The sequence below is a fragment of the Gracilinanus agilis genome, chromosome 4 (genome assembly GCF_016433145.1).
Source record: "Gracilinanus agilis isolate LMUSP501 chromosome 4, AgileGrace, whole genome shotgun sequence".
Lineage (NCBI taxonomy): Eukaryota > Metazoa > Chordata > Mammalia > Didelphimorphia > Didelphidae > Gracilinanus > Gracilinanus agilis.
In genome coordinates this window covers 316,206,017-316,226,223 of record NC_058133.1, presented here as the reverse complement: position 1 = coordinate 316,226,223, position 20,207 = coordinate 316,206,017, and the positions used below count along the sequence as shown (strand labels likewise).

The window sequence follows — 20,207 nt, the reverse complement described above, 5'->3', positions numbered from 1 at the left end:
TATTATATATATATATATGGAGGCAGCTAGTGGATCAGTGAATATATGTATGTATACATTTATATGCTTTAAATTATAGATGCATGAAATCAATGGTCCATGCACGCATATATGTGTCTATATATAAAACCAATTAATAAAATACACATACATGTATGTATGCCTTTAAATACACTTGCACATGTGCAAGTAGGTATACACAGACATACATATAGATATATCTATCTATATCTATCTATATCTATATCTATATCTATATATCTATATCTATATCTATACACACATACATACACACTTTGTGTTTGGAATTCAGGGAGGTGCCATTTAAAAGTTTCTTACAAACTTCCTGTGGACATGTGGGGAACTTTGAGACTACATTCCCCGTGATCCAATGGGTTTCCGGTTAATGTGAGACAACGGAAACCAACGTATAGCGCAGCTTAAATTCAGAGGGCGGATGGGAGATGCCCTCTTGGCTACCTGAGCGGGTGCTCTGGCAGTCGAGACTAGGAAGATGGGTGGAGATACAGACGGGCAGCATTTTTAAAGGTAGTCAGGCACGGTTATATATATTTTACCAACATGGCCATGGCAATTAAAATATTAATTTCTCTTATAATATCAGCCTTTATCATTTTTAATCATTACAACACACATATGCATGTATATGAGAGAGACCAAAATAGAATGAGTAAAGTCATTTTCTTGCCTTCATTCCCACCATCTAAAAACTTGCCAGTCCTAGAGATCAATCAGGAGTTGTTCTGTAATTTCAATGAAGTGCATGTCCCTCAGCAAGAGGCCAGAGAAAGCCATGATTTCCCCTAATCACCCTTGTAACATACATGTACCCACATGTACATATTTATAACACACATATATAAGTATGTTCATTCAGAAATCATTTCCTAAATGTTTGGTGTGTGCCAGGTGCTATGATAACAGTAAGGATAAAATGATAAAAATGAATAAATCTCTACCTAAACAGAGTTTGTTTGTGAAAATTAACATGAATATGAACATATAAATAGAAAATAAATTCAAAGTAATTTCTGGTGAGGGAAACCACTAACCACTGGTGAGGAGGAGAGGGGAAACCAAGAAAGGTTTTCTGTAATAAAGTAGGACTTGAGCTGAGCTTTGATAAATCATTTTAAAATTTGAGAAATTCTTTTTATATAACACATAACATTTCATCTGAGCCTCACTAATAGATCCAGATTTTAAAAAATTTAATAACAGAATCAATGAATGTTCAAGTATGAGAGAGCTAGACAGGACCTTCAATGTCATCTATTCTAATCATTTTACAGATTGGGAAACTGAAAGAGTGCAGAGTAATGACGTGCCCAAAGGCACACAGCTAGTTAGAAGGCAAAGCAACTATTAGGTGCCAGTTTTCCTAAATCCAAGACCAAATGTTCTTCCCACTGCCAACTACAAGTTTTCAAGAGTGTTTTCTGTTTCCATTTAAGTTCCCTTTTTTTCTTCTCCAGTGAACTTCCATCCTAAGTTCTGGCCTAAGAATTATTTCTTTGTTTCCCTGGTATTTTCCAAAAATACTATTCAAAATACTAGGATGGGATATAAATGGGAGTGATCCTATAATGCACTTGACCAGTGCTTCTCATTTGCCTTCCTCTGGTTAGTTTTTTTTTTTAATTTTTAAATATTTATTAAACATGTTTTCTCTTTCTCTTCTCCTTTGCAAACCTGCACTACTTTCAAAAACAGCTGACTACAGCCAATTCATCTTCATACCAGCTACATTCACATTTTGTCAGGTTCTTAGAGGAATATTTTCAGCCTTAAAATTTTTTTCCACTTATCTATTAAATTGGGTCCCTTTTTTTCATAACAGATCTTTCAACTCTCAGCTTATTCTCATTAAACTTCTCCCTACTCCTTCTGCATGTTTTGTGAAATAAAAGTATTGATCTCATGAAAATGCATCCAAAGAACCTTTCAGAACTCAGTCTTATATCGACATTATAATTTATGCAGCCATGACATGCAATATCTAATATGTACTAATTGCTTTTCCCAAGGGCTTCTTCATTAACACCAACAAAACTTCACTTTTTTCACCTCATTAAAACCTGCATTATTCCATGTTCGAATTCTATAAATTTTGTTGTTTTGCATGAGGCAAAAAAAAAAAAAAAAAAAATGGGCTTGACTTCTGGAGTGCTGACAAGTTTTACTTTTCCCTCACTGACCTGAGCTACCTAGGAACATTCAGGCTTCTGTCCTTGATATTTAAGGCCTTCCACGATGTGACAACATGTTATGTTTCTATCTTTATTTCATATTATTTTCCCCCCACCACCACCACATACAATCTATGGTCTTATGAAACTGGATTTCTGCCTTCCTCTAAATAAATCGTACAATTTCCCACCAACATAACTTTATTCATACAGTTCCATATGCCTGAAATGTCCTTCTTCCCCAGTTTTGTCTACTGGATTTTAACTCTTCCTTTAAAAGCCAACTCAGATGCCACCTCTGCATAAAGCCTTTCCCAATTTTCTCATTGATAACAACATTCCTCCTCAGAATTTGCATGGTAAACTTTTTTTGTAACTCTCGTGCTTTTAACATATATAAATACATATATGTGTATATATGTGTGTGTATGTGTGTGTGCATGTGTGTGTATGCATTAAAGTTATTCCTGATGCTATCTTATCTTATTCTCCTACTAGGGCATCAGAACTTTGAGAATAGGAACCATGTTTAATTTCAATTTTTTATCTTCTCTAGTATTTAGCCCAGCACTCTGCCTACAGTAGGTGCTTAATAAATGTGTCTTGCCTTATATTATTAGTGTCTCTCTTCACTGGTTTTTCATGACATTGCCTTTTCTTGGTTCTCTCACTCCTCAGCCTTATCATCCATATTCTGTCCCCTATACATAAGTATAATCTAGAACCCTGTCCTAGGCCCTCTTCTCTTTTCTTTCTATAATCTCACTTTGTGACATATATTATTTGCTGTGGGTTCAAGTATCATCTCTTCATAGATGAGTCCCAAATCTAGAAATCCATCCTTCAAATCTCTCCTGAATTCCAGACCCACATCGCCAAATGCCTGCTGGATATCTATATCTAGTTGACTCATAAACATCTCATATTCCACATATCCAAAACAGAACTCAGGATCATTAGCCCTGAACATTTAAGTGAGTTAGTGGATAAATTGTTAGACCAGAGTTTATAGAGACCTAAGTTCAAATCCTGCTTCAGACACTTACTAGCTATGTAACCCATGATGAGACTTTTAACTTTTCTCTACCTCGGTCTCTTCATTTGTAAAACGGGGATAATAGCACCTACCTCACAAGATTATTTTGAAGATCAAATAAGATAATGTGGATGTTTCACATACCTTGAAGTATTATGTGTTACCATCATCAAATTTATGACTACTTTTAACTTCTCTAACCAAGGCATATAACTTTGGAATCATTCTTAACTCTTCGTACTCCCTCATTTTCGATAGCCAGTCAGTTGCAAAATCTTTTCCACTCTACCTCCCGGACATCTCTCGTACATCTCCCCCTTTTCTCCATTCATTTCACTTAGTCATCATCCTAGTTCAGGTCTCATTACCTCTCATCTGGACTATTGCAATGGCCCAATCTCCCTGCTTCCAGCCTGTCTTTTCTCTAAACCGTTTTCCATACATCTGCCAAATTGATATTTATAAAGACTCTCTGACCATGTCACTGACTTTTTGAAGAAGCTTCAATGGATTTTTATCACCTCCAGGATAAGATATAAATTTCTGCTTTTGTATTTAAGTCTTTTACAATCTGGACACATCTTCCATTTTCTAGACTCATTTCATAGTACTACTCATTAAGCACTTGACATTGCAGTCCACCTGGATAATTTGCTCCTCTCTATAGGTGACATGCCATCTCTCACTTCCAGTTCTTTACCTAGGCATCCCGTCATACCTATAATGTCTATAATCTCTCTCTCTCTCTCTCTCTCTCTCTCTCTCTCTCTCTCTCTCTCTCTCTCTCACCCAAACATGAGTTTTTCACTGAGGAACTACTACTGGCTGCTTCAGGGCAGGAAATATGGGAGTTACATATAAACCTGCAGCTTTCTGACCAGAGGTTAGAGACTAAATTTCCTTGGGGTGAGTTTTGCTAGCTGAAGAGGCTCATAGTAGCTGGGGCATAAATGGAATTCCTATCACTGAAAAACAATCTGGAGTTGTCTATGTCCTCTAAGCAAGGTGTCAAAATAAATTTTCAAGCTATCCTGGGGAGTTGCCTCTCACATTCCTCCCAGCAAAGACTCCTACTGTAAGCTCAACACACTCATCAGCTGTGATTATATGACTTATTTAATTCAAAGAATTGTGATTTGAACCCAGATCATCTGACTCCAAATCTGGAGTTCTTCNTGTCTATAATCTCTCTCTCTCTCTCTCTCTCTCTCTCTCTCTCTCTCTCTCTCTCTCTCTCTCTCTCTCTCACCCAAACATGAGTTTTTCACTGAGGAACTACTACTGGCTGCTTCAGGGCAGGAAATATGGGAGTTACATATAAACCTGCAGCTTTCTGACCAGAGGTTAGAGACTAAATTTCCTTGGGGTGAGTTTTGCTAGCTGAAGAGGCTCATAGTAGCTGGGGCATAAATGGAATTCCTATCACTGAAAAACAATCTGGAGTTGTCTATGTCCTCTAAGCAAGGTGTCAAAATAAATTTTCAAGCTATCCTGGGGAGTTGCCTCTCACATTCCTCCCAGCAAAGACTCCTACTGTAAGCTCAACACACTCATCAGCTGTGATTATATGACTTATTTAATTCAAAGAATTGTGATTTGAACCCAGATCATCTGACTCCAAATCTGGAGTTCTTCGTGGCTAGTGATATTATCTGAAAAGTCATCAAATGATAACTTTAGATAGTTATTCATTTTAGCAAAATGTCAGTGTAGCCCTATTCATATAGATGAATAAAATTATCATCATCGTTGCTTAACATTTACATTGCTCTTCCAAGTGGAAGCATGGTTCAATGGCTAAATGACCAGCCTTGGAGACAAAAAGATCTTGGTTCAAGATCTGCTTCTGACATAACCTAGCAGTCAGACAAGTCTCTTAACCTCTCAATACCCCAGGTAACTCTCAACAATTTACAGGAGTAGAGTTAGAGGGAGCTTCCACACAGTGAGCTTCTGAAATTGATCAAGGAGGTCACCGAAAGAATCAGAGGTACCCCTGATCAACCTCCCTAACTTTAACTTCTCTAACCAAGTCACATAGATAGGTTTACTATCTACGTGACCTTAGGCAAGTAATTCAGGCTCTTGGGTTCCCCTTTACCTCATTTATAAACTGAGAATGCTGAACAAGCTGCCCTCTGAGACACCTTCCACTTCTAAATCTATACTAAGAAATATTAAAGTCAGTCCCTTCAAAATGACCATATTTAGGTTCGGACAAATCTTGGGATTCACTCGATCTGATTCAACACTATCATTTCAATTTATTTTAATAAGCATAGAGAAATATTTGTAAAGTACAGTGTTGGTGCTTTGGTATCTGAAATTCCAACACAAATAAAATCATAGACATGGACTTTCCCCACTACCCCCAAAATAGCATTTTTCAGTTTACAAATTGTTTGCATATACATTACTTGATTCAATCCTCCCACCAATGCTATGCTTTAAGAAAGAAATCACTGTTCCCATTCTACTGAGGAAAGCAGCGAACTTGCCCAAGGTTCTACAGCTGATAAAGAGCAATGATGTCTAGGTGATATAACTGTGTCATGTACAGTTACCTACTCAGCAACATATCTATTTTCTCTTCTTTCAGAACACCTCATTAAAGAAAATCACGTCAAGTCCAAGTTCATGGAAGATGTCTCTAGTTTTGACAGTACAAGAACAGCAAAAGTGTCCAAAGTGTCAACCATCAGGAGGATATTTGATTTGGTGGGGCATCGGTCCAAAAGATCCATATCCTTCCCAACAGGGATTAAAATCTGTCCACAAGAATCAATGGAACAAATCTTGGCCAATCTCCAGGCTTATTACAAACTACGAGGTGAGAAGACAAAAGTCTCCACTGACTTTCCATTCTCTTCCATTTAACTGAGTTTATCAGTCAACTATAATGTTACTTAAAGGCTTTTGAACTGTTTTATTTACTCTTTGATCTTTGCAAGTTACCTAGATGCTTGAGTAGCAAGTAAAATCAGTTACTGTGACTTAATTCTAGAAACCTGATTAAACTTCATAGCAACCTTTTTTTTTTTTTTAATGGCAGCTCAGTAATGAAGTAAATAAGGAGTTGGTCCAAGAAGTGGGAAGACCTTGATTCAAATATAGCCTCAGAAATTTATCAACTGGGTGACCCTAAGCAAATCAATTAATCAAAATGCCTCAGTTTCCTTATTTGTCAAGTGGGAATAATAATAGCACTTACTTTCCAAGATTTTTATAAGAATAAAATGGGATAATATTTGAAAATCTCTTTGCAAACCTTAAAGCACTATATAAATGGTATTATTATTGTTATTTAAAAAATAATAATAACTAGATTTACTTCATTGTTTTACTTTCTTACAAAAAAAACTTTTGCAGAGTAGGGGAAATCTACAAATATAAAATCAAAACATATCAATAAAATATAAAACCAAAAAATTATAAAGGTAGAAAGGGCTGTGTATTTTACAATAAATTAATGCAGCACAAAACCATTAGGCATTTAACAGGCAAAAATATTGTCTTAGTATTTACAAATCAATTTCAATTTATTTATATTTAAGCAAAAAGTGGGATTTTTCATGTCATTCTCATAAAATGAAAAGCACAAAATGTTTGTAGAACTGAGGAACTAAAGCTAATTTGTAGTTAGATGTGTCAAAAAAAAATTCTTAAACAACAAGATGTGCCAGTTTCCAAAAAATGAAAAGCAATATTGCCATTCAAGTGTTCACCTGACTCCTGATCCTGTTTAGTAGCATATACATATGGCAGATCCAGCAAAAACCACTAAAGTCTAGAGCCCAGGAAGAACATCTGTGAGTGCAGAGGTGTCCCAAATTAGCAGCAGTGAGCAAGTGATGATGCAGAGGTGTTAACAGAATTTACTAGACAATTACCATTGTTTCCAGGGGAGTTACAGGACAGTTATTGCCTATAAGAGGCACACAACCAACGACTGATGTCGTATAATGCACCAAGAAATAATTATGAAATTAAATCACACTGCTATGAGCTCCTTGGGTGATTTCCAATAATGCAAAGGTGTCTCATTTTGCCCAGGCCCCAAACCTGTACTATCTTGCAAGTTGGAGGTAAAATGGCTCTCCAATCTCATCCTCAGACATTTACTCCCAACGTAAAATGGACGCTGTCATCTTGCTTTATTTTAAGCCCATACACTTGAAACAGCTGGTGCATACACCATCAGCATATGGTAGAGGGTGTTGATTGAGATGCAGTTGTAAACCAAGTTAGAGAAATTTTGGAGCACTAGCCCCTTGCCATGTTTCAGAGCATCTGATTCTATGATACTATCAAGAAGTGAATTAATTTAGGGTATTCGTGTTGGGTTTTAGAGACACAATTAATTAGCAGAGTCACACAAAAAAATTGAAAGCCTTGAAGCACTCATATGTTTCATTTCATTGAGAGATGAATATTTCATGTTTACTTTCCTAATAGGAAAAAATACCAAATCAAAACACTTACAAATGCCAAGTTTCTGGACCCAATTTAGAAAGGCTCTAACAAATGAGAATGAAGTTGATGATACTAGCCAGGGTCATGAACACCAGATCCCTTATTTTCATAAATATATTTGTTACTGATGATATTTCAAGGCAATTTCCATATATGTACATCTGAATTATTCAAGACATTCTATTATGAAACTTCTTTGCACTTACACATTTTCTAATATTCAGCAAACAACTATCATTTATTAAGAACCTTCTCTGAATAAGGCATTGTGCTAAATGCTGAAAAGGCAAACAACAATCATTTATTAAACACCTGCTAGTAAGAAGAAATTGAACTAAATTCTGGGAAGTCAAATACAAAAAAAACAAAACAAAACAAAACAAAAAAAAAACATCCCTTGCCCTCCAGGAGCTTAAATTCTAGTGATCTATGATAACAATTGATCTGTCATCCCTCCTACTAAATTATGAGCTTCTTCAAGGCAGAGGCTAGGTCATTTTTCATCTTTATATTTCCAGACCTTACACGGTACCTTGCATAAAATAGGTACTTAATAAATGTTTATTGATTTCTTTTGGCCCAGAATTATGACTCTATCATTGTAGTCAGCTTCTGGCATATAAACTCCTTCAACCATCAGAGATCAGCAACTTCTAGATTCAAATATATATATTTGTTTATTTGCTTATTTATTTATATATAACTTCTAGATTCAGAGTTGCCTGGGACAGTACAGCCAGTATATGTTAGAGGCAACACTTGAATCCAAGTCTTCTTCACTTCAAGGTTGGCTTTAGCTATTATGGTACACTGCCTATCTTGCTAAAGTTCAACTGAACTGGAATCAATTTAGGTTTAGGCATTCTAGTGATCCTGGGTGATGGCACTAGTTCAATTACATATTATTTTTACAGAGATACATAGTTATATAAGCTCATAGGATCATAGCTTTTGTGCAGAAAATAACCTCATTATTTATCTGGTCTAATCTTTCAACAGAGGAAACTGAGAACCAGAGAGGTTAATTGACTTACCCCAAGTTACATGGGGATGAAGTGAATGCTGGATATGCCCACATCAGAATAAATAAACATAAAACCATAAACAAATGTTTTTAAGTGCTCTAGCCTTATTTATGACAGCCACAATGGCAAACTTAGGCATCCCTTGTTAGTTGCTTCAGGGGAAAGACATTACTTTCAACTGCTGAATTTCTGCTACACAAAGCTTTCATTCTCATCTTCCCCTTGATTAAGTTCACATCTTTCTGTCTCTGGTTTCCTTGGGTAAAATAAACCACAGTGGAGATATTTTCCATAGCAATGGATAAACCATTACAGCTGTACAAGAATAGAATAATGTTTAGTAATCACTATGAAGTTTCTTTGCATCTTAACAAATTTGTTCACCAAGAAATCCTCCAGATACAAAGGTCTGTTTCTTTGACAGTCACTCACTGATTTTTCTCAGAATTCTTGTCACACTGTAATCTGTGGAAGTTTAAGGATCATGTCAAGGTTGCAACTGAGTCTAAGTTTGCATTATTTGGGCTTGGGGGAAACCCTTCGTCAGCCCTCAAAATCAAAGGAGACATAAAAATCACTTTTCATCACCTAATGAATAAACATGATACACATCACTCTTTAATATTCTCTAATACACATTACAACATTTAAATACTGTTCCTAGATCCAAAATTAGAGCTAGCAGAAGGCAAAATAGCAAAGGAGACAAAGCTTGTCTTCCATACCTTCCTATTCTGTGCCATTTTTTCCCTTTATGCAATGCCCCCTACCCTTCCAAAAGGTTAGTGTATCTATGTTTTATCTTCTCCTTCCTACTACAAAGAATAAAATGGTTCTCGTTCCTTGGGAAGTTAATCCACTCAGCTTTGTGATTCCATCCTGCTGCAGAGCTGTGAGTGCTAGTGATTGCAAACTCGCCAAATCCACTAATGTAGCAATGCCATTCAGCCATACAGCCAACTAGCCATCCACCAAATCTGAGCATTTTGACATTTAATGATGCTCATTTATCCCTTTCATCCCTCACTGACCATCTCTTGCTCTAAGAACAATAATCAAAGAAACATCACCATAGCTACCAGAAAGTGTGCCTCAATCAATCAACTGTCCTATCACTCCATACACCATCCCTGTAACTCCTTAGATCAAACTTCCCTTTTTGACCACCATGATCTTACATATTAACATACTATCCCATCCACTTCAGTGACTTTTCCAGACCTCCTCAAACCTCCCATGGTTCCCCCCACTCCTTCTACCTTCTCAGCAGAGAACCTTGCCTCATATTAATAAATCACAGAAAGTTCACTTTTCTCCCTTTTTCCCTCATAACATTACTGAGATGTTTTCTGCAACTATCACGTCTTACCAAATGTTTTTCTTTCATTAGCTGCCATTTGCATTGAGGATCCTCACTTTTTTTTTTTTTAATGTGTCAAAAGTTACCAAATTTCTGCTCTGGCTTACTTTGCTAGAATCATAGGATAATGGCTAGGCTTTAGACTCAGAAGTGGCTATAATATCCCCAAATTCACAACATATTGAAAGCAGCAGTGCAAGAATTTCAGTCAAGATTATCTGGCTCTACATACAACGTTCTTTCTATCCTCCCTTAACTAAGATCAAAGCCCTGATTTCAATGGGGTGTTGTTATGGCAGTGGAAATTCCATATTAACCATTTAATGGCATTGTGATATAGTAGAAAAAGCTCTTTACTTTGGAGTTTAGAAGACCAAGGCTTCAATCCTGCCTCTTCCATATAGCTAGTAGCTACATAACCTTAAATAATTACTTAACTTTTCTAGGCCTCAGTTTCCTCATCTGTCAAAATGAAGGGGCTTGGTCAAGATAAGCTTTGAAGATCCTTTCCATCTCTAACTCTATGCATCTCTGGAAGAGAGATAGCTGAAAAGAATGGGACAATTCTTGTCTATTGAAACCATGCTCCAATAGGTAAAAATTGGCCTTGATTAAAATAGCTAAAATATTGGAAAGAGTTTCTATTTTTAGGAACTCAGAGTTTCTAGGGTTCTCCTAAAAAGGGGCCATCTGGATATAGAAGGCCTTAGAAGGGAGCAGACATAAGAGCCAAATGAATATGGCCCTAATATCCTGCAAGCCACAGGACATCTGTATTCTGCTCCTAATAAACTAGGATGCTTATTACCAGGATCACATCTGTAAGAGTCACCAAAGCAAACTACGTAATATGAATTCAGAGTTGTCTTAAAGTCTCATTGCTGCTTCACCACCATCCCCAAAAAGTCTCCCTGGCATATCCAGTGAAACATGAATTCCAACAGAGCAACTTCATTTCTTTAGCCTGACATTATGAAAGATCAGATAGTACTGAACCCTGTGTCTTGACCCCAACATTATAATATCATTTTCAAAAAATGAAGGACAAGCAATTAAATCATTAATAAATTACACAGAATTACAACAAATGTGTCCAGTTAATTGAATCATTATTTTAGAGTAATAAGGGAATATAGAGATTGTCTAGCCAACCCCACTTTTTACAAATGAGACACAGAAAGGTTCTGTGACTTGCCCAACATCACGCAGTGATATTTTTAAGTGCATATGCTTTAGATCTTTTGTTAGACCAAGAAGCAATATCATATGCTGGAATTTTGCAATAACTAGCACTCAGAAATAGCTGTGAGGCTATAGTAAATATAAAGGACTTTGGGGAGGATTTCTAGCTAGAGCTTATGCACCTCCAAACACCCAGGTATGATTATGGTCCTGGGTCCTGAGCTATAGACTTGACTGGGGCTTGGATATTGGCTTGAGTACTTCCTGCCAGATTCTTTAGGAGGAGTTGAACCTTCAAGGCAATGTAGGATCCATAGAAAAATAGCTCTATAGTTAGAAGGAATCTGTGTTGTCACCTACTCCAGAGATAGCAAACACAAGATTCCTCAGTTGACCCCAAGCCATATAAAAATGTAATTGGGAAATAATTTAACAAAATAAGTAGAAACAAAATAGAATATATGTTGGGGGTGGGGGAGTTAAGTCAATAGGTAGCCTATGGGATCCTTACAGATTGAGCACCTCCATTTCTATCTAAGATTGATACCACCAACCCTCTCATTTTACATGCTCTCATCCATTTTTCTAATATTCAACAAAGAAACAGAAGCCCAGGTCAGATAAGTAACTTACCCAAAGTCACACAAGTAATAAATATCAGAAGTGTGATTTAAACCTAGATTCCCCAGACCTAAAGCTGCTGTTTATTCTCTGTATTGCAATGCCTAAAAAGTGAATATTACAATCTGGAATTATGCTCAAACAATTATAAAATTTTGTATAGCCTTAGACGCACAATACCACTGTTGAGTCTATTTCCCTGGATGATCATGGAAAATGGAAAAGAGCCTATTTGTTCCAAAATATTAATAGAGGCTCTCAGTGGTGGAGAAGAACTGGAATTTGAGGTGATGCCTATCAATTGAGAAATGGCTAAATAAGTTATGGCATATGATTCTGATAAACTACTACTGCACCATAAGGCATGATGAGCAGGTTAGTTTTTTTAAAAACCAAAAACATGGATAGACCTAGATGAAATTATGAAAAATTAAACAAGTACAATGAATAGAAAATTACATGCAACTACAAAATTAACATTCAAAGAATAACGTGACTGTCCACTTTCAGAGAAAGAACTGATAAATAAAAGCACAAAAGATATAGTTTATATATACACTTTTTTGTCAAATGATGCTTTGTTTAGGGCATGGAAGGAAGAAAGGGAGAAATCTGGAAATGTTAATGTAACTGACAAAAAAAATAAATTAACAAAATTTTCCTTAAAAAAGAAAGTGAATATCTGCAAAATAAGAAATAATTTTAGGATCAACACTCTCCTGAGAATAATAGTATTCATTTAAGCAGTATGTAATATGATGGTAAAAACAATGTTTTTGGAGTAAAAGGACCTGAATTCAAAACCTAACTCTGCCATTTGTTTCCTATACAACATTAGATGAATCATTTAACTTCCTTTGGCATCTGTTATTTCATCAGTAAAAAAAAAAAGTGGGGGGAGGGATTAGATTAGATTGTCTCGAAGACCCTTTCCAGCTCTAATCATTGATATTACCCTATTTTATGAAACTGTGGTGTTGGAGGGTGTTGGGGATCAATTTGGAAAAAGGGTGAATTTTCCCTCCTCCTAGGCAAAGTTTCCATATTTAACCACCCTCCTTTATAGTCTGTCAGGAAGCTGTGTGGGAAGCCTATCGAATCTTCCTGGACCGTATCCCTGACACAAATGAGTACCAGAATTGGGTCAGTGCCTGCCAGAGGGAAACTTACTGCATTTTTGACATTGGAGAAACCTTCAGCAAATCTCAGGAGCTCCAAGAACTTCTCCAGCAGGTGAGAAGAAAAATAGCCTTCACTTTTCCAAGCCCACCTGAAAAGAATGGCTTCCCAGACCCTCTCCTCTCCTTCCCTCTTCTAAGATACCTTATCTTGGCTAAAACATTAAGGAGAGGTCGGGAAGGCTAGTGAGGAACCATATAACTCTTTGCTCTGTGCAGAAGGATTGTTTGGAGGTGGGGCTCTAGAGGAAAAGTGAAGTAGGCCACAGAGTTGCTGGATTGATTTTGTCTCCTAAAAAAAATGACTTCTTTTATCTCTTTTTTTCCCCAGCGTTTAAAGCATCAACGTTTCCCTGAGAGGTGAGTACCCCAGATGACAACTTACTTATAGAGAGTCATAGAGTTTAGAGCAACAAAGGACTTTGGAGATCATCTAGGTCAGGGATTCTTCACCGTGTTTGTGTCATATACTCCTTTAGCTAACTGATGCAGTATATAGGCCTTCTCAGGATAATGCTTTGAAATAACTAAAAGAAAGGCTAAATTTCAGTAAGAAGTTTAATAAAAATAAAGGTATATTTTTTCCCAACAAAGTTCACAGACTATGATCTTTGGGTTAAGAATGCCAGATGTAACCCAACTCCCACATTTTTCAAAGGAGAAAACCAAGGCCCAAAGAGGCAAATTAAATGGGACCTTGAAGGTCATTGTGTCCAATCCCTTTTTTTAACATAAAAATAAACTGAGATCCAAAAATATTGACTTCTCTAGGGTCACCTAGCTAACAAGGCAAGATTTGATGAAGTCTCCTTGGGTCTAAGTCCAAGGCTTTATCTACTCTGCCATTGTATAATTAGAATGTTGTACCCCTAGACTACATTCCCCAGAATTCCTTCAGTATTTCCCAGAATTCCTTTCCTCTCTCCCCCATGTTGAGTCTTCATGTTTTGGTAAATAAGAGGTGTGTAATTCTGCCCTTTTTTGCTTTTCTCTTGAGACCATGGCTGGGTTAGCACTCTCTTTACTCTAGCTTTTTATTTTCCTTTACTTCAAGTTATTATTAATAACTCATTGAATATAATACTTGGAGATAATGTATATTCATTTTTAAGCTTACACCATGCTATTGTTTAACAATGTAAAGTACAACATTTTCTCCGCTATGACACAGGGACCCTCACATTGCATTCCCTTCACTCAGGATTTTAGATTTTGAGCTAGAAGTGACCCTAAGCTTCATCTAGTCTAACTCCTTCATTTTATAAACGAAAACCCTGATGTCCAAAGAGAATAAGTGATTTGTCCAAAGTAATACAGTAGTAAAAGAGTAAGTAGTAGAAGTGGAATGTGGAATCCAAGCCCTCTGACTCCAAATCTGGTGTTATTTTTTTTTCTATTATGCAAAATCATTTTCTAAAAAAGATGATAGAATGATGTAAAAATGAGTTATTTGTATGTTTATAATATTAGGTCAGCTTTTATGAACACTACTTAAGAGATATATGTTTATTTTATAGTCTGCAAAGCATTCACATATCTCACACCAAATTAGTAGAGCACTAAGGTCTATTCTCACCTCAACCAGAGCCAGAACTAAGAATTTTTCACTAAGAAAAAGTACAAGGTCTCTGTTATAGGGGAGGGGTGGGAAGAAGAAGGCCACTTGCATCTACCATTTGGTATCTTCCTGTTTTAAACAATTATCCTTACTAAATAGGTCCTTTTCCGGGTTGTTCCTGCACTGCAAAAAGACAGTGAATGTTATCAGCAATCTCTAAATCCAGTGCTGTGGGTTTTGAAGTGTTGTACCTGGGGAAACTACATTCCCCAGCATGCCCCAAGGGTCCCTCCCCCTTACTCCCTGGAATGGGATTGGTCTTGAATGGACCAATCCTGTACTAGGGGAAGATCATGCCCCCTACTTCTGGGCACATGATTGGTCTATATAAGAACCAATCCCCCGCCTTGGAGGGAAAAAATCAAGATGTTAAGAAAAGTAAAAGAAATTATATGTCAGGAAAATAATGAAATCTTACATCAATGATGTCAAACTCAAATAAAACCAGGGGCCAATAAACCATGCATAAGCATTCCTACAGGGCCCTTGTAGACTTAGAAATCTATGTATGCATTATCAATGTATAATAATATATTATAATAATATAGTAATAAATAAATGGAAACTGTATTTCCATTTATTTTATTAAATACTTCTCAGGTACATTTTAATCTCATTAGGGCTGTAGTCAGAAGTGTGATGGGCCACATTCACGTTGGACATCTTTGAAGATAGGATGAAGTCAGAGACTCAAGACTGCACATATTTTAGAATAGTGAAAATCCCAAAAACAAATATAAGGGAGACCCAAAAGGAACTGTATAAATCATGACTGATTCTCTGTATTATCTTTCACATCTACCTGCTTCTTTTCACTTTTGCTAGCATTTTAGACCAGATCCTTACCATCTCCCATAATGAAAGCACAACAGCCTTCTTGCTGATCCTCCAACCTCCAATCCAACCACTCATCCTTCATATACTTTACTTTCAATATGTTATTCCTCTAATCTATTTTTTCAAACCTTACATTCTGTCTTAGAATGGATACTGTCAGTTCTAAAGCAGAAAAGTGGTAAGGGCTGGACAATTGGGGTCAAGTGACTTGCCCAGAGTAATAGCCAGAAAGTGTCTGAGGCCATATTTTTAAACCAGGATCTCCCATCTCCAGGACTCCACCAAGCCACTTAGCTGCCCCTAGTTTTCAAATCTAAAAGTAACTTGCTATTACCCACAGGATAAAGTACAAGCTCATTAGGTTGGCATTCAAGGCCTTCCACAATTTTTTGCTCTAACCATATTTTTCACAACTACCCTTCATAAATGATCAGAGAGCACACCTTGTTTATCCCAGTCTCCACACTACACAGAGTAGGAAGAATACTTCATTTTGAGTTAGAAGACCCAAGTTCAAATCCTGTCCTGGCTACTTACTGGTGACTTTGGGCAAGTAATTTAACATCTCTAGGTCTCAGCTTTGTCCTCTGTAAAATGAGGGGTATGGAAACTAGACAACCTGAAAGGCCCCTTTCAACTCTAAATCTGTGCTCCTCTGACCAAACACATTCTCCTTTCCCCCTAACCAAAAACTAATCATAAGAGCTACTTAATAAATGCTAGTTGACTTGATTTGTTTGTGACTAAAGATCTCTGATGGATTTGCATCATCAAAGCCTGATGCTGTCCAACACATTGTTTCTGGTTTGAACTTTGGAGACCAAGCAGAATTAATATCTTCCTTCGTGACAGTCCCTCAAATTCTTGAAGAAAACTATCATGCCTCACTCTGCCCTACCCAACCCTCATCAAAAAAAAAGTCTTTTCTTTTCCAAATTAAAATTATCCAGACTAAACTAAACTAATGGGCCTTTATTTGGTGTGGTCTCAAGGTCCCCTCACCATCTTGATCACCATTCTCTAGAGAGTCAATATATTATCAATATACTTTCTAAAGTAAGGCAACCAACACTGATCACAGGATTCCAAGGGTGGCCTAACTAGGGCAAACAACAATAAACTAACTTAAAAGAATGATAATTTTGGTTATTTATTTTTTTACTGCCCCTGGTGAGCAGTTCTTCTATGGTAGCATGCTTAAGCCCCACCATCCACTTCTCACTGCCCTTTGGATGGCCCAAATTTAATATTTCAGAGACTGACATGACATGATTCAAAGTCAAATTCCATAATTGAAATAATATTGATCTTAAAAAGATGGGTCTTTGTTTTGTCCTGATAAAAATCTTTGATAAATAGAAACTGAGGTACAAAGATCTGAGCATGATCAATTTATTAGGAATGCTGGCAATTGCCAATAAATCAGATCCAAAGTTCTACGGTACCCAAGGATGCATCTGACAGCTAGAGGAGCTTTTAGACAGTTACAAAAGTAGCCGATTATATAGGTTACCAAAAATGGTTCAGTAATGTAAACTAAACAAAGGCTATGATTGGGTAACACAAAGAGGAGGGTGAACTTACATTTGGCTAGAATCAGAGAAGGGGTTTCCAAAAGCCAATGCAATATGGAAAAACATAGATCTGGCTAACATTCTCTGGAAAGTCTCATGTTAGAGTAAGCATCCTATAATTAGGTTGATTCATTCCCCCATAGTTAGCAAAAGCTCAAAGATTTTGAGTTGTAGTCAGACTGTTAAAGTCAGTCTTCCCTATTCCCATAGGAATAGGGAAGTTAATTCTTCCAAACTCTACCATCAAGGCCCAGAAAGGAAGTCTAAATCTAGTGATTACATAGATCTTTAACAGGATGTAAGTGATTATTTTGCCAGTGGTTAGGTGTAATTCTTAATCAATAATTAATAAATAATATAAAATAAAGTGTGATATCAATTTTCAATTACACAGTTTGAAGGAGAAATGGTATCATTTTAATATCACTATCCAATTTCCCAAATACAACCCAGCTAACTTTCTTCAACCAATTCAGTTCTGAACCTGGTTCATCAACCCTCTTCTAAATATATTTACTTATGGATGAATAAAAAGTAAATGTTAATCCAACTCATTTAATAACCTAGAATAATATAAGTTCTTCATCCACTTGGTTTTCCCTGTGTGAATAATTAAGGTACACTCTTTTGAGGGGTTATGAATCTCATTTAAGATGCTCTACAGTTCTCTACGATTTGTCAATCATTGCAATGTCATCTTCAAAGATAAGCATTCATTGTTCAATGTAGACCAATCAATTACCAAGTATTTATGTGCCAGGCACTGTGCTGGGAAAACAGACAAAAATGATACAGTCTCTACTCAATAAACTTGTATTCTAGCAGGAAAAACCATATGTTTAGATGTAAAGGTTGATTAGTAACTGACAACAGATGAAAGAGCTATTAAATTCTTCTGATATCTCTGCATAGAATGATTTTTGTATGTAAAAGCAGAACAAAAATGGATAAGAAGTTGCTTTCATATGTATGTGTGTACATATATACATATTTGTATTTATATGTAGATAACAAGTGTATCTTGCTGTTGAATTCAAGTCAACTTGCATAAATGTATCATGTCAATTGACATATGCTGAACCACTCTCAGTATTCTTTGAAAGATAATAGAGAATAAGAAAAGTGTCACAGGATTGAAGAAGAACAAATGCTATCCATTTTCAAAAAAGGGGAGAGAAAAGAGTTTATAAACTTTAGGTCAAAGAGCTTGACTTTAATTTCTGGAGAAATTCTAGAACAAATTACTAAAGAGAAAATTAGTGAATATTTAGAAAGGGAAGCAATGATCAAAAAGAAAAAGCATAAGCTCATCAAAACCAAGTCATGAAGGACTGCAGGAGAGGAAACATAAAAGATAATCAATTGCTTGAATGCATGGGCTGAGGCGGACATGATTGGGGATCAAAACTACCACACCAATGCAACTAACAACAATATGGAAATAGGCCCTGAACAAGGACACATGTTACAACCAGTGGAAATGTGCATCAGCCATGGGTGGGGGAAGAGTGGGGGGTGAAGGGGAAAGTAGGGGTATGAAGCATGTAAACGGGTTAAAAATGAATATTAATAAATGTTTAAAAAAAAAAACCAAGTCATGATACCCTAATCTTAATTCTCACTTTTTTTTCCTTTTTTGGACAAAGTTACTAGTGAAAGGGATGCTATAGGTCCAGGTGACTTAAATTTAAGCAAAAAATGTTGATAAAATATATCATGGTGTTCTTGTAGAAAAATTGGAGAGATGTGTTCTAAAAAACTAAGTGCAATTTAGAACTGGCTGAGAGGACAGACTCAAAAATTAGTCATTAATAGTTTGATGTACACTTGAAAAGAAGTCACCAGTAGAATGCCCTAGAGATCTGTGCAGCTTGGATATTGGATTTTAATGATGTGAATAAATGAATATATAGCATAATTATCAAATTTCATTATAACAAGCAAAAGATAGTTAAAACAGTAATATTTAAATCTACATTCAAACTCCATCACTTCCTTCTATGGTGGTGGTTAGATTTTTTTCATCATGAGTCTCTTGGAGTTGTCTTGGATCCTTGAATTACTGATTATAATTATTATTCACAGCTAATCATCACACTTTATTGCTGTTATTGTATATATTATTCTCCTGGTCCAACTCACTTCACTTTGCATCACTTTATATGTCTTTTCAGATGTTTTCTTTATCATCTAATCATCATTTATTATCAAAAAACATTATTCTATTAAAATCATATGCCTCAATTAGTTCAGTCATCCACTAATTGATGTATATCTCTTCAGTTTCCAATTCTCTGGCACCACAAAAAAAGCTGCTATAAATATCTTTGTCCAAGAAGGTCATTTTCCCCTATTTTTTATCTCTTTGGTATCCAGATGTAAAATGATATTGCTGGATATTCACAGTCTGATGACCCTCTGGCCATGGTTCCAAATTACTCTCCAGAATGGTTCTATCAGTTCAGAGTTGGGGATATAAAGAAAGGCAAAAAATAAAAGACCCTAGGGGAATCTAGGTGGCTCGGTGCATAGAGAGTCAGGCCTGGAGGCAGGAGGTTCTGGATTCAAATCTAGCCTCAGATATGTTCTAGCTTTGTGACCCTGAGCAAGTCATTTACTTATAGTTGTCTAACCCTTATACCTCTTCTGCATTCAAACCGATACTTGTTATTGATTCTAAGATGTAAAGTAAGATTGTTTTAATCCCTACTCACAAGGATCTATAGTCTGATGAGGAGAACATGCAAAGAACTCTGTACAAACTAGATACATAATGGGATAAGTTGAAGATAATCAGGGGAAGAAAGGCACTATAATTTAGGAAGATGAGAAAAAACTTTTTTCTTTTTTTTTTTTGTTTGCTTGTTGCATTAAAATACCCACTTAACTACCTGTCTTCCTTCCCTCCCTCCATTAGAGAGGGCATCATTTGATTAAAAAAAAAAAAGACATAAAACTGTGTCATATTTATTTCTATTTATCAGTTCTTTCTCTGGAGGTAAACATACACAAGTCATTTTTCAAACAGTATTTCTGGAAAAGGTTTTTTTAAAGAAAGTGAGATTATTGGCTAAGACCTGAAGGAAGTCATAG

The 20,207-nt window shown here is 36.2% G+C and overlaps 1 protein-coding gene across 1 annotated transcript in view; it reads left to right on the top strand.

Annotated features, from left to right (window-relative positions):
* Nucleotides 1-20,207, top strand: part of IMPG1 (interphotoreceptor matrix proteoglycan 1) — a 171,604-nt gene that overhangs the window by 27,772 nt on the left and 123,625 nt on the right. The window contains exons 2-4 of the mRNA XM_044675366.1: nucleotides 5,846-6,076; nucleotides 12,974-13,140; nucleotides 13,417-13,445. Of these exons, the coding sequence (XP_044531301.1) occupies nucleotides 5,846-6,076; nucleotides 12,974-13,140; nucleotides 13,417-13,445 (427 nt within the window). The remainder of the gene's footprint in view (nucleotides 1-5,845; nucleotides 6,077-12,973; nucleotides 13,141-13,416; nucleotides 13,446-20,207) is intronic.